Source organism: Heterocephalus glaber, unplaced genomic scaffold (genome assembly GCF_053883595.1).
Source record: "Heterocephalus glaber isolate CG9 unplaced genomic scaffold, H.glaber_assembly_v1.0 deba00001561, whole genome shotgun sequence".
Taxonomy (NCBI): Eukaryota; Metazoa; Chordata; class Mammalia; order Rodentia; family Bathyergidae; genus Heterocephalus; species Heterocephalus glaber.
Genome location: NW_028258349.1, coordinates 12,488,338 through 12,501,502, shown reverse-complemented (window position 1 = coordinate 12,501,502; position 13,165 = coordinate 12,488,338). Strand labels below are relative to the sequence as shown.

The 13,165-nt window shown below is 46.0% G+C and overlaps 1 protein-coding gene across 2 annotated transcripts in view; it reads right to left on the bottom strand.

The window, feature by feature from the left end:
- Wdr62 (WD repeat domain 62) overlaps positions 1-13,165 on the bottom strand; it is a 42,465-nt gene that overhangs the window by 19,783 nt on the left and 9,517 nt on the right. The window contains exons 4-12 of one of the 2 annotated variants that reach the window (XM_013077385.3): positions 12,574-12,631; positions 12,184-12,354; positions 11,016-11,153; positions 10,477-10,659; positions 9,456-9,616; positions 7,478-7,667; positions 3,077-3,214; positions 2,284-2,462; positions 807-898 (exon numbers count right to left, since the gene is read on the bottom strand). In XM_013077385.3, the coding sequence (XP_012932839.1) occupies positions 807-898; positions 2,284-2,462; positions 3,077-3,214; positions 7,478-7,667; positions 9,456-9,616; positions 10,477-10,659; positions 11,016-11,153; positions 12,184-12,354; positions 12,574-12,631 (1,310 nt within the window). The remainder of the gene's footprint in view (positions 1-806; positions 899-2,283; positions 2,463-3,076; positions 3,215-7,477; positions 7,668-9,455; positions 9,617-10,476; positions 10,660-11,015; positions 11,154-12,183; positions 12,355-12,573; positions 12,632-13,165) is intronic. The other variant, XM_021239424.2, reaches the window with a different exon arrangement.

Here is a 13,165-nt window from a genome sequence, read left to right as displayed (position 1 = left end):
GATTCCCGCCAGAGATGTACCATCTGAGCCAAATCATGAGGAAAACAGACAAACCAAATTGAGGGAAATTCTACAAAATGACTAGTCTGTATTCTGCAGAAAGCCAAAGTCAAAAAGGCCCATTAAGACTGTGGAAATGTTCCAGAATAATATCAACGAAAGAGCCATGACAGCTACATGTGTAAACCAGGATTGGGTAAACAAAGGCACTATAAAGGACAGTATCAGCACAACTGGCAACATTTGAATAAGGATCACAGGAGAGATGACAGCATAGTATTGCAGTGAAACCCCCAGATTGACAAATGTGGTTTAGTCCTGTGAATGATGTCCTCTTTCATAGGAAATGCTCCAGGAAGTGTCTGAGAGTGGCATGTGCATGTGAACATGTGTGCACAGAGGAGTGGGAAGGAAGCAGAGTCACACACCCAGTCACAGGATTAACTGGGTTTCAAAGGAAAAACATAAAGGATCTGGGTGCAGGGTAAGCACAGGATCCTTATATTTTTGCAACTTTTCTCCAGGCTTCAAACTTTTTCAAAATAATGCCTTACAGTCAGTTACCTTTCTCCAGCAGAGGATGAGCTCATCCAGACATTCACTTACCTCTTTAGCTTGGGAACAGCTTGGGGTGCTGGGCCCAGCAGAAGCAAGCTGAGCTCAGCTTTGCCTGCAGACACTTGCTTTGTGGGAGTCCCAGTCACCTTGGTCCCAGGGTCCAGCGACAGGGGCCCTTACTAAACACAGGTCCCCAAGCTATCATCCATAGTCCCACCAGACCCAAATCACCCCCTTCTGTGGCTCACCAGTCTCAGGCTTGGAGTACTCCAGGCAGAGCACCTCAGCATCGTGGGCCTCCACCTTGACCAGCTCATCCATGAAGTGTAGCTCGTGGATCCTGGGAGACACACAGTATCCACTGTAACCTGACCACAGCCCTCAAATCCTGTGCCAGGCTTTTCTATGAAAGGTCAGAACAACTAGGAAGGCAATACTGGAACTCCCTATTGTGCGAACAAGTCCAGAGATGCTCAGCCACACTTTCTCATGAAGCCTGCCAACGAAAGGGAGCAGCAGGGAGGCAGGGAGACCTCAGCAGGTACCAGCTCCTTGTGGTTCACGGGCTCAAGGACATTCCCCTGGGGGAAGATGTGCAGGGCTATATCACAGGTGGTCCCTGAGGGGGAAAGGGCCTGGGGTCTGAGGTCATGGTCAAAGGTAGGATTCTTATTCCTAATGAGTCTCAAATCTAGACATTCACTTCAAATGAAATCAGTCAACAAGTCATCCCACAGTTTTTACTGTCTACTTGTGTGATTTTAGCCCAGCTTTCTGGCCATCTAAAAAGCGGAGTTAAAACCGTACTTATAGGAAAGGTATTAATACACATGGTGATCAGACTAGCACCCACAGGGGAAAAATCTAGACCACCTTAGTTCTTGCTTCTGCTTGCCATTCCTAGCAGGACCCTGTCAAGGAAGCAACCAGCTCACACATTATTACTCCGTCTCATGGAATAATGGATAAAACAACAGTTGCCAGGATTTAAAAATCAGAATTTTACAGAAAAAAAAACCCTCTGCACTTTTTGCTCTTCTTGGACAAGGGACAACAGGACAACTTGGAACCTTGGGTGCCACAGGGTGGCTGGCCCTTTATGGAGCACATGCTTTCTAGTTATCCCCAATCTACTTCATTTCCCAATAGTTCCAACACTGAGATGGTCACCGGTGTCATCCATTATCTTAAACATGGTCTATGACAGGGCTCATGCTCTGTCAGCACCTATCATACTGAAAAACCTTGGCAGGGTGGCTAAACAATTCCCCAAATGTCCCACCCTCTTGGACCCTCTCTCAAGCCCTCAGAAACCCCTGCAGCTGGCACTGACATTTTAGCACTGGTACCAGTTTGCTTGCCCACTCACTAAGTAGGCAATGTCTGCATGATGCAGCTGCTGAGGTCCTGTATTTACACAGATCTCAGCCCCAAAGGAAGCCCCTTCTGGCTTAAATTTCCAGAGGTGGCTGGTTCTTGGACTGCTACTCACAGCTTCTCATTTCCAGTGGGCAGCTGGAGGTGCCAAGACCAGGCTCCTTCCCACTGGAGCTGTGAAGTGTACATGTTATTCACTTATTTGCACAATACGGTCTCGCTCTGTAGCCCACGCTTGGCTTTGAATTTGCGATTCTCCTGCCCCAGCCTCCTGGGTGCTGGCATGACTAATGTGTACCACCACACCTAGCAGGAGATATACACTAGGCATGGCCAGGCCTCACTTGCCTCAGATTTCCACTTCGGTCACCTGAGGCCAAGTGCTGGCCATCAGGACTGACCTGCATGACTCGCACCCCAGCTTTCACATCTGTGGGCATGCCGTTTTCACCACCCCAGTCTGGGAAGTGTGACGTGTCCTGCAGGTGCTGGATGTCATTCTCCACATACACTACCTTCAGCAGGGTCTGCAGGAAGGAAAGGGCTGAGGTCAGCATTGGGAGGAATTCTGTGCCTCCCTGTAGCCAGTCATCCCTTCTTCCTTAGCGACACAATTCTGGTTTTGAGCTGGAAGTCTCAAAACCTGTGTTTTCCAGTCTCCCCTGTAGCTAGATGAGGCTACATGAATAAATTGTACAGCAAATAAGAACCCTTCTGCTGCCTTTCCTCAAATCCTGCTACTTGGAACTCAGGTATGACAGGTGGGAATCCAGTAACCATACTAGATCATGAAGATGAGAACTACTCTCTCAAAAGACAAAGTTGAGCAATAGAAGTCCTTTGGGTCTCAAAGGGCTTTCTGGAGCTGCCAAAATTGCCTGTACCAATTACTTTCAGATTCCTTTTATGAGTCAGAAAACCAAAATTCATCTTCTTTTGAGTTTTTCTATTGTGTGCAGCCAAATATCACATGTCTAACACAGTGCAAAAGAAAGGGTGGGAGGAGTGGTGAAGCGGCACATCCTGCATTAAGAGTCTTTTTTGTTCTAGCCACAGTGACCTCTTTCCTTCTTGCCCCTGTATGGTGGTTTCAAGGGGACTTCATTCCTTCTAAAATACAGATCACAATAAAAGTACTCACATTGCTGAAGACGTTTTTCTGCCAGTGAGAATCAGAGCTGCTGTCCATGTTCCAGAAGCGAATAGTGTTGTCTGAGGAACAAGTCAGAAAAGATCCTGATGGCAAACAAGCTCTCTCATCTTCAAACTCAGGATATACCTACAGTTCCCAAAAAAACAAGACAAAGGGTGATACATTATGACTACCTCAATGACAGCACAATGACATGCTTTATAATTTGGTGAAAAAAGGTAGCTGAAGACAAAGGTGTTGTGCAACACCTTCTATGTTAAAAATAAACAAGAGCCAGGCATGGTGGCACATACCTGTCATCCCAGCTATCTGGGAAGTTGAGACAGGAGGACTGTTAGTTTGAGGCTAGCCTGGGCAACTGTTATGGCTTGTATCCAGATGTCCCCCCAAAGCTTCATACAGTGATAGGCGGGGCTTTTTTAAAGGTGGCTGGATCTAGAGTGTGTGACACTGGAATTGACTCATGGTGCAATGCTAGGATCAGGGCACTAAGGATTAAGGGTGTGAGTTCTACTTGCTCTAAGTAGCCTGGATATGACATAGAGAAAGAGCTGTGGTCGGGTCTTGTTTTGCTACTTTCTGCCTGCTATGCGCTGTTTCTCCTCTGCTATACCTATCTGCCATGCCACCCTGCCTTGGAATCAGCCGATTTTGGACTGAAACCTCTATAAACTGAGCTAGATAAACCTTTCCTCCTTTAACTTTGATGTGCTGGGTATTTTGTCTCAGCAACAAGAGAAAAATAATTAAGACGGCAATTCAGCAAGACTGTCTCAAAAAAAAAAGAGGGGGAAGTGGGCTGGGAATGGAGCTCAGAACTACTTGGGTTCAATTCCCAGTAAACCCTCCCAACAAAAAAAAGATATAGAATGCTCCCATTTATTATCCAGTCCATCCCAGGCCTTAAAAGGCCCCACAAATAAATTTTGAAGTAAAATGGGCAGCTCAGTAAAAAAATCATGGAGCACATAAAAAAATGGAGAAACATATTTAAGATAGGTAAGGAAAGAAAATGTAAGGCTAGCATTTTCTATCCAGAAAAAAAAAGTGATTTTCAAGCAAAAAAGATAAATTAGGAAATATTGTTCTTATGAACTGATCCTGGAAAATCTACTACAGAAAGAGCTTCAGACAATAAAAATGATAAGAGTGATGCCAACATAAGAAGGTGAGGATTAAATACATATAGTTTCTTTTTTTTTGGTACTAGGGCTTGAACTCGGGACCTTGCGCCTGCAAGGCAGGCGGCAGAACCACTGAGCTAAATCCCGGGCCCCCATATAGTTTCTTTTAAGGTGAAAGACAAATAGGCTTGGGATTTAGCTCAGTGGCACTGCACCTGCCTCACAAGTGCAAGGTCCTGAGTTCGATCCCCGGTACCGGAAAATAAATAAAATAAATAAAATAAAATGAAAGACAAATGAGTGTCAAGTAATATCTTGGCATATGGCAGAGTAGAAAACTCTGCTCACCTATTAAACTGGCAAAAACTGTCCATATCAACTTTTTTTCAGAACTTCGGGATCTAATGAAGAACTTACACCAGAGGAGTGAAAATGATAATAAATAAAGCTGTTTAATTTTGGCATTTAAAGAAATCTGTCAAATCACTAGCCAACCATAAGAAAAACTTAACAAAAACTTCAGTAACAAGACATGATAAAAAATATAGTCTTTACAAAAATAGTTTAGGAAAGTCACTAAAAAACAACCCCCAACAATCATCCAAAATAAACAATGGGGAAGGAAGAGAATCTGATTTCCAGGGTTTATCACATTATAATATGTAGAATACTCAGTTTTCAACAACAACAACAACAAAAATGAGCAGACATGTAACAAAGAAGAAAGCATGGCCCACTTACAGGACAAAAGACATTAACTGAAACTGTGACCGAAGAGGCTCAGATTGGATTTTTAGACAAACACTGTAAATCAATTATCTTAAATATGCTGAGAGAAGTAAAGGAAGTTGTGGACAGAATTAAAGGAAACCAGAAGAATGATGTCTCACCAAGTATATGTAGCATCAATAAAAAGGGAAATTATAAAGAAGAACTAAACAGAAATCTGGAGCTGCAATGTCAGAAAACTAAACTGACAAATTCGCTAGGGTTCAACAGGAGATTTAAAGCTGAAGAAATAATCAGTGAATTTAAAGATAGGTCAATTGTGCCTGCCTTGCAAGCGCAAGGTCCTGAGTTCGATCCCCGGTACCAAAAAAAAAAAAAAAAAAAGATAGGTCAACTGAAATTACATAGTGTGAAGAATAAAAAGAAAAATGTGTGACAAAAAGTGAACAGAATCTCAGGGATTAGGGACCCATGGAATATCATCAAGAGTACCAGCATATGCATTATGGAAATCTCCAAAAGGAGGAAGAAGCAGAAAGAATGTATCTTCATAAATCTGAAAACTTCTCACTTTTGTTTTTTTTAGACTGGGTCTCACTATGTAGTTCAGGCTAGCTTTGACCTCACTTATGTAGCCCAGGCTGGCCTTGAATTTGTGGCAGTCCTCCTGCTTCAGTGTCCCAAGTGCTGGGATTATAGGCATGTACCACCATGCCCAACATGTTCTTTTTTGTTTGTTTGTTTTTTTGTTTTTTTGGTACCGGGGATCAAACTCAGGACCTTGCGCTTTCGAGGCAGGTGCGGCGCCACTGAGCTAAATCCCTGGCCCTGTTTTCTGGGGTTTTTTGGAGACAGGGTCTTACTATGTTGCCCAGACTGGTCTTGAACTCCTAGGCTCAAGTGATCTTTCCCCCTCAGCTGCCTGAGTAGTCCCAGCACTCACTCTGGAGGCTGAAAGAGGAGGATTGCCATGAGTTAGAGGCCAGCCTGGGCTCCATGGTGAGTTCAAGGTCACCTTGAACTATATAGCAAGATCCTGTCTCAAAACAAAGGAGAGAATAGAATGTTTATATATTATTGAATCTAAGTATTATTTGTCATAAATATAAAGTGAATATTATTTGTCATAAACGTAAGTTATTAATTGTAATCTCCCACTACAAAAATAGATTTGAAATCTACAAAAAAAAAAAAAAAAAGCAATGAAGGCCAGGGATACTTATGGAAGATACTCTATACAAATAGTAACTAAAAGGGTCCTGAGATGTCTACACTAGTATTAGACTTTATACGAAAAACTATTATAAGTGATAATGAAGGACACTAAAAAGTCACTCATCAAAAACATCACAGCCAGGTGTGATGGTGCATGCTGATAATGTGAGCAACTTGGGAGGCCGAGGTGGGAAGATCATGAGTTCATGGCCAGCCTGGGCAACATAGCGAGATCCCACCTCAAGGGGAAAAAAAGCCAGTTGTCATGGTACATGCCTCTGATCCTAGCACTCTGGGAAGGTGAGGCAGGAAGAATGCAAATGCTAATCCAGCCTGAGTAACTTAGTGACTTAGCAAAACCCTGTCTCAAAATATAAAAAAGAAAGAACAGGGTATGTAGCTTAGTGCAAAGGCCCAGGGTTCAGTCCCCGGTACTGAAAAAAAAAGTTAAACTGATAACAGTGGGTGAGTGTGAGAGGCAGCAGGATTGGGGTATGGGGAGTGATCAACAAAGATTCTCACTTCATCCTCAATATCTCACCCTTACTTCCAAATTTAAAAATTTTTCAAATATAGAAGTTCTTTTAAAATATTCTTTTTAAAAAAATTCTTTCTACATGTAAAAAAATGGCATCAACAAAAACACTGGACCCACAAAGGCAGATGGATTTAGGCAGCATCAAAGAGTTGAATAATGCCTATTCGAAAGAATAACGTTCATCGGGCTGGGGATGTAGTGCCGCGCCTGCCTGGCAAACACAAGGATCTGAGTTAGATTTCCAGTAATGTTCTTTCTTACAATTCTGAATTGGGCCCCTGAAAACATAATTTCATTAGGACAACATTCCTGGTAGGGAAGAATTTTCAGCCAAAAAAAAGAGTAGAATATACTTTTTTCTTCACCATGTTCCTGCCATAAAACCTTTACTCCTGCTGTTCTCTCCACTAGTCACACACCTCACTCAAATGTCACAGCCTCAGAGAGGCCTGACTAACCACTCTTCCCTCCTGAATATCATCTTGATCCCCTCTGCCCTACTCTGCTCCATCTTTCTTCAGAGAGGTATTGCCACCTGGCATGTTATATACTGATGCATCCCATTTATTCTCCCACCCACATGGGAGCTTGAGGGCAGGACTTCTTGTCTGTTTCCTTCTCAGCTGTGTCCCTAGCAGCTCCACGAGGGCCTATCACACTGTGGGAGTCAATGGGTATCTTCTGAAGGAACAGGTCAATGGGTACCTCAAACTCTATGCATGATTCCACTAGTCAAGCCCCCAAGTGGGGAGTGAGGAAGGGCAAGGGGAGGGGGGTGCTCACCTCCACATTCCAGACGTAGGAGCTGTGGAAGAGCTCTGACCACATCTTGTCCACTTTGTTGATGTCCTTGACATCCCAGAGGTAGATGCTGTGGTCCCGATATATGCAGGACAGCCACTGGTGGACAGGGTCCAAGGTCAGGGCCACTGTATCTGGGTAGACTGCATCCACCTTCCTGTGGTAGAGAAAGCTAACAAGGCGATGTGGGTCATCAACCATCAGCACTGTCACTGTGAGTAGTGACAGCCACCTCTGCCTCTTGCCAGGTGATGCCCTCCCTTATAGTATTGGTGGGATCTCACTTCCTCATCCTCGTTCTTTTGCTTTAGCTCTAACAGAGGCTGCAAACTGTCTGTTTGTGTCTGTTTTTTGAGAGTGATTTAAGGTGTTGGGTTTTTTTGCAGTGGCAAAGTTTGTTTGAAAAAGTAAAAGTAAAGAGTGAGAGAGAAACTGGCTCTGCAAAGCAAGTTTGGGCCAAGTAAAAGAGAAAAAAGTAAGATAAAACTATACCCTGGAGGATACAGCTTGAGTTTTTGATTCCTATTGACATTCCTCTGCCCTCATTCTACTCAAACCAGGTTTTCATCCTGGTTTTTTTCTGATCATAAGTCAGAAAATGGGCATGTACCATAAGCTTCCCCTCTCCTTCTCACCAATGTGTGATTAAAACTTGTCAGAGGAGGCTGGTGAGCGGTCCCCTGGCCTGGGGTGTTCCTACAAAGGTTTCTTACAGTTTACTGAGCACTTACTGTGAACCAGGCTAAGAATCTTAGCTGCACTAAATTCTCACAACTGTAAGAGTACTGTGTTTTACAGATGAGGAAACCAAAGCATAGGGAGGTACACTGACCTGCCCTAAGCCACACAGTGCACAACAGAAGGTGGCAGAGCTGGGAAGCCTAGCTACTGCAATGTGCCATGGCCTATGGGTTACTCACCTATCCTTTTTCTTTCATGACACCCAGTCATTCCCTTTAGGCTCTGTCTTGGAGAAGGAACTCAGGAGCTGGTGTCCAATAATACACAAGCAGGAAGCCCCAGGTCTCCAGCATGTTCTAGTTAGGTACCCCGCCCAGAGTCCATCAAACAGACTTACAACAAAGGGGATAAGCCAGTTTGGCTCTTCCCTGTACTCTGGATACGGTAGCCAAGGGATCTACCATGCAAAGCCTCATCATGTAACCCCAGAGGCTGCCCATTGGCCTCAGAACAGACTGCAGGGTCCTCCCACTGGCCTCTATCAATGCTGGGGTCTCATCTCTTGCCATCTTCCCCCAGCATGCTAGGTTCTGGTCACACAGCCTTCACTATTCCTGTAACATGCTATGCCCAGTGTGTTGCCCCCCTAAGGCCTTTACACAGCTGTTAGGGCCCAGCTCTCTATGCAACCGGCTCCTCCTCAACAGACATTGAATTAACACAGCCTGGCGTTCCCTCCCAAAGCCTTGCTTTCTTTCACCAAGCGCTATGGCTATCTGGTATTAACTTGCTCGTGCACTTGTGTAGTATGCAGCTCCCTCACTCCCTTGTAAGCTTTCTGGTGGCAGAGATCTCGTTGCTTTGTCTTCCCACTTTTAACCTAGAGACAACAGTTATTATCTGCTTAATAAATGTTAACAACATTTCTTTTTTTTTGTACTGGGGCTCGAACTCAGGACCTTGCGCTTGCGAGGCAGGCAGCGGCACCACTGAGCTAAATCCCCGGCCCCTCTTTTTCACAGCACTTAGCATTACCTGAAGTGATTTAGTTTATTTCTTTGTGTCTGGTCCTCTACCACTCACCTCCACCCTCTAGCCTCACTTCTCGCCCTGGAAAGGCAGAATGTTTTTCTTTATTCTCTGTAGCTGAGAGTATTTTTCCAGGGCTGAGAGCAATCACTAGTATTGGTAGGATGGTCAGGCAGACGGATCAGATGAATCTGGAAGCGTGGATGGATGGCTTCCCTTTTCCTTCCCCTCCCCTTGCCCTGGGTGGTACCTGGATTCTAGGCCCTGGGCCACGTCTACTCCAAGGTGGTGTGGCTTGGGCAGATTGGCGAGGTATTGCAGGCTGTGGGCCTGGAAGATGCGAACTATTCCATCTGTGCAGCCGCAGAAGATGAGCTCCTCACTAACACAGAGGCAGGAAGACAGGGAGACCTGTGGGAACAGAAGGGATAGACCCAAGTGAACCAGGTGCTTCATGCAGCCTGGCCTGGGGACACAGGGACTGACAGCAGCCTTGGCACTCCAGGGAAGACTTCCATGGTTCCATGGGTCTAAAATGCCCATTTTGGCACATTTTAAGGTCTTTGAAATTAGGGCATAGCATACAGTCACCACTGAAGGAGATGTGCCAGCAGGCAGGCAGAGGCACAAATTGGGACAGAGCAGTCATTGCTGTCTACAGAGGAACTCAGTGGTGTGTAGAAAGTAACTGTTCAGTACACTGCAACTTCAGATAGGTTACCTGTAGTAACTGGGTTAAAGTTTAGGCTTACATTTTTTTCCCTATTGCTTAAAAACAATTTCATAAAGATGAATACTCTAAAGCAGCCTAGAGCTGGGTATGGTGGTGCACACCTATAGTTCCAGCACTCAGAAAGCTGAGACAGGAGCATCACTATGAGTTCAAGCCAGCTGAACTGCATATCGAGACCATATCTCAAAAAAAAAAGCAGTCCTACAATAGCTGACTAGTGGAGAAAGCTCCATGATGAAAGGAAATATGAACTAGCCCAAATAGTGATGGGAAATAATTGTAATTTTAACTCCATTTCAGAGGGCAGGCATTGTGCCAAAGGCCTCACATATATCATCTCATGTCTTACCAACTGTGAGAGAGCTGTATTCCCATTTTACAAAGAAATTGAGGCTCAGAAAGGAAAAGTTACACTCCTGGAGCCTCACACACACAGAACTAGTGGGGAAAAGCTGCAGCAGGGGCACTGCTGAGCATCCCTGGAGATGCATCAGGTGGAAAGAGTAGCTCTCAACTGCCGGCACAGAGGGCGGGGTACCTTCAGGTCGATCCACTTCTCCAGCACCCTCTTCTCGTTGAACTGGCAGAGGAGACCCGAGTAGGACACACAGAAGGTGTTGCCTGCCATCTGGCCCCGGCCACATGCCACGCCACAGAAGATGTTGTTGTGCAGCTCACCCAGGATGCCTGAGCGCCCCACTAGGGGCACTGTGCCTGTCACCTGAGCCATAGGAGGACACAGTGAGATACTGTCCACATGGCCTAGCCCCCAGCAGGGCCACAACGGGGCCCTCATTGACAAAGCTAAAGAGGAGGACTCTAATGTATTCCAAGTTGGGGAGAGGGAAAGGAAAAACAGAACACAGATTTCTGGGCAGAAGGATTGGAAGTGGCTGAAGAACGAGGTCTGGCTCTGTGGTATACATGTCCTGCAGGTCCTGCCAGTCAGCACCTGGAACCCTGAAAGGCCAGATGACCTCGGTGACCACCACCACCATGTCTTTCATAGAAACAGGAACCCATGCTGCTACTACTGGTGACTCCCCTAGGGCCTGGCTGAAGTGGACTGAAACTCACCTTTGCTTCAGTGCAGACTTCCAAGAACCAGAACCTCACATGCCGGTTCCCAACAGTGACAAAATAGCTGCTGTCCTCAGAAAAGGAGAGGGCAATGACCTTGCATGATACCTTGTTAGAGGCCACCACGATGTCTTTCTGGAAGAATGGGTGCAGAGCAGCTCATACCAGCACCCATGCACCAGACTCCTTGTCCCTCAGCCCCATGTCTCCCTGCTCTCCTCCCCTCTGAGTTGGGTTTTCCTTTGACCCTGTAGTGAGGTGCTCTCTAGAGAAACTGATGTATGATTCTTGCCATTCCTAACCTCTAGAAGAAACTGAGGCTTAGAGAGGTCCCTAGGTGAGAGTAAGTTCTAGAACTCTCTCCAAAGGTCCAAGCTCTGGAGCCCTGGTGTTGGGGACAGTCACAGCTGGGGCTCGTGCTCTGGGCCCTCCTCTGAGCCCTTCTCAGGGTAACCCATGGAATCTTCTCAATACCCCTACGAGGAAGGCACTTCTCCACCATTCTGCCAGGGTGAGGGGGGACAGCATGTGTACAAGATCACATAATAGATCATGGGTGGACACACATAATAGGACTTGGTAGCCACTTCTGTGACTCCAAGTCCTCCCCAAGCTGTTCCACAGCCTAGCCATCTGGTGTGTGGAAACTACTGAAGTCCTACAACTCAAGGAGGCAGATTCTGTTATATCCATTTTAGAGGTGAGGAAACACAGAGAAGTCATCTTTCCAAGGTCATAGCTCTTCAATATAAAAATAATTCCAGGGCTGGGGATTTAGCTCAGTGGTTCTGCCGCCTGCCTCGCAAGCGCAAGGTCCCAAGTTCAATCCCCGGTACCAAAATAATGATAATAATTATTATTATTATTCCAGTAACTCCATAGTTGAGATCTTGTCATGGGCCCCAAAAGAAATGTGCCCTGCTTCCCACCTGCTCTCTTGAAACGAGGACATGACAGTTAGAAATCCTTGGGCCAGGAGGTGATCTCAGGAACAGAAACCTCAAAATACGTGTGGGAGAGCAGAAGGAAGTAGTAGCTATTCAATAAATACCTGCTAGCTGAATGAGCACTTTACCAAATTGTTTTGTTCAGTTCCCCCAAAGCCTGAGACTCTAGATGCCTTGGCAACTGGCTTCCTGCCCACAGGCCCACTAGAGGCTCTTACCTTCCAGTCCCAGACGCTGAGGACCATGTCATGCTGGTAGCCCATGGACACGATGTGCTTCATATTGGGTGAGAAAGCCACACAGGCTACTCCATACTTGTGGCCCAGCATCTCTGCCACCTGACTTTTCTCCTCTACATCCCAGATGCGCACAGCTGGCCTGTGCCCGTTCTAGGGAAAGTGAGGCCATTAATGTTGCTGAGCTCTGTACCAGGCAGGGCTAGACAGGCTGTCAGAGCTGAAGCTGTCACTGCCACAGGCTGTCCCCAAAAGCCACCTCCCCCATCTGCCCTGGACCTTTCTGGCCCAGGAGGTAGTCATTTTCCTCCTGCTGGGGAGCAGAAGGAATGGCCCCAAGGCCCTCTCCACCTGCTCAGTCATATGACTCACCTCCCCTGTCACTATGTACTTCCCATCAGGGGAGAAGGCCAGAGCACTCAGAGACTTCCTGGGAACAAAAAAAAGAATTGATCACTGGGTCTACCAAGGGCGGTAATGCTCTCAGCACTCTGCCCACTGCTGGCTCCCAGGCTTAGGAAGGGGCCAAGAGAGGTGAGTATGATGAGCAGCTGCATACAAACAGTGGGGCCTGTGTGCCCAACACGGCATTTGGGGAAATGAGGTAAAAGCAAAGGTCCTTTCCCTGAAATATCAAATCCAAATGGGTTGTACACTGTTCAGGGACACTGCTTTCTTCACTCTGCAGAGTGGGCTCCCTAAAACCCTACTCTATAATCCTGAAAAATCCACACACAAGCAATGGTATGAACCTGGCCTAACTAAAGGAGCAGCATGAACATCGAGAAGCCTGCAGCACATGCTCATCTTCTAAACCCACAGTTTAAACACACCATGCTAAAGTGTTCTGCAAAACCCACAAACAACTGAGATGTTTCCCTCTGATGATATTCCTGCACAAGGAGTGAATGACCAGAATAGTTGGCATGTTTCCTCGAAGCAAGACTTCCCATTCCCAGACTTT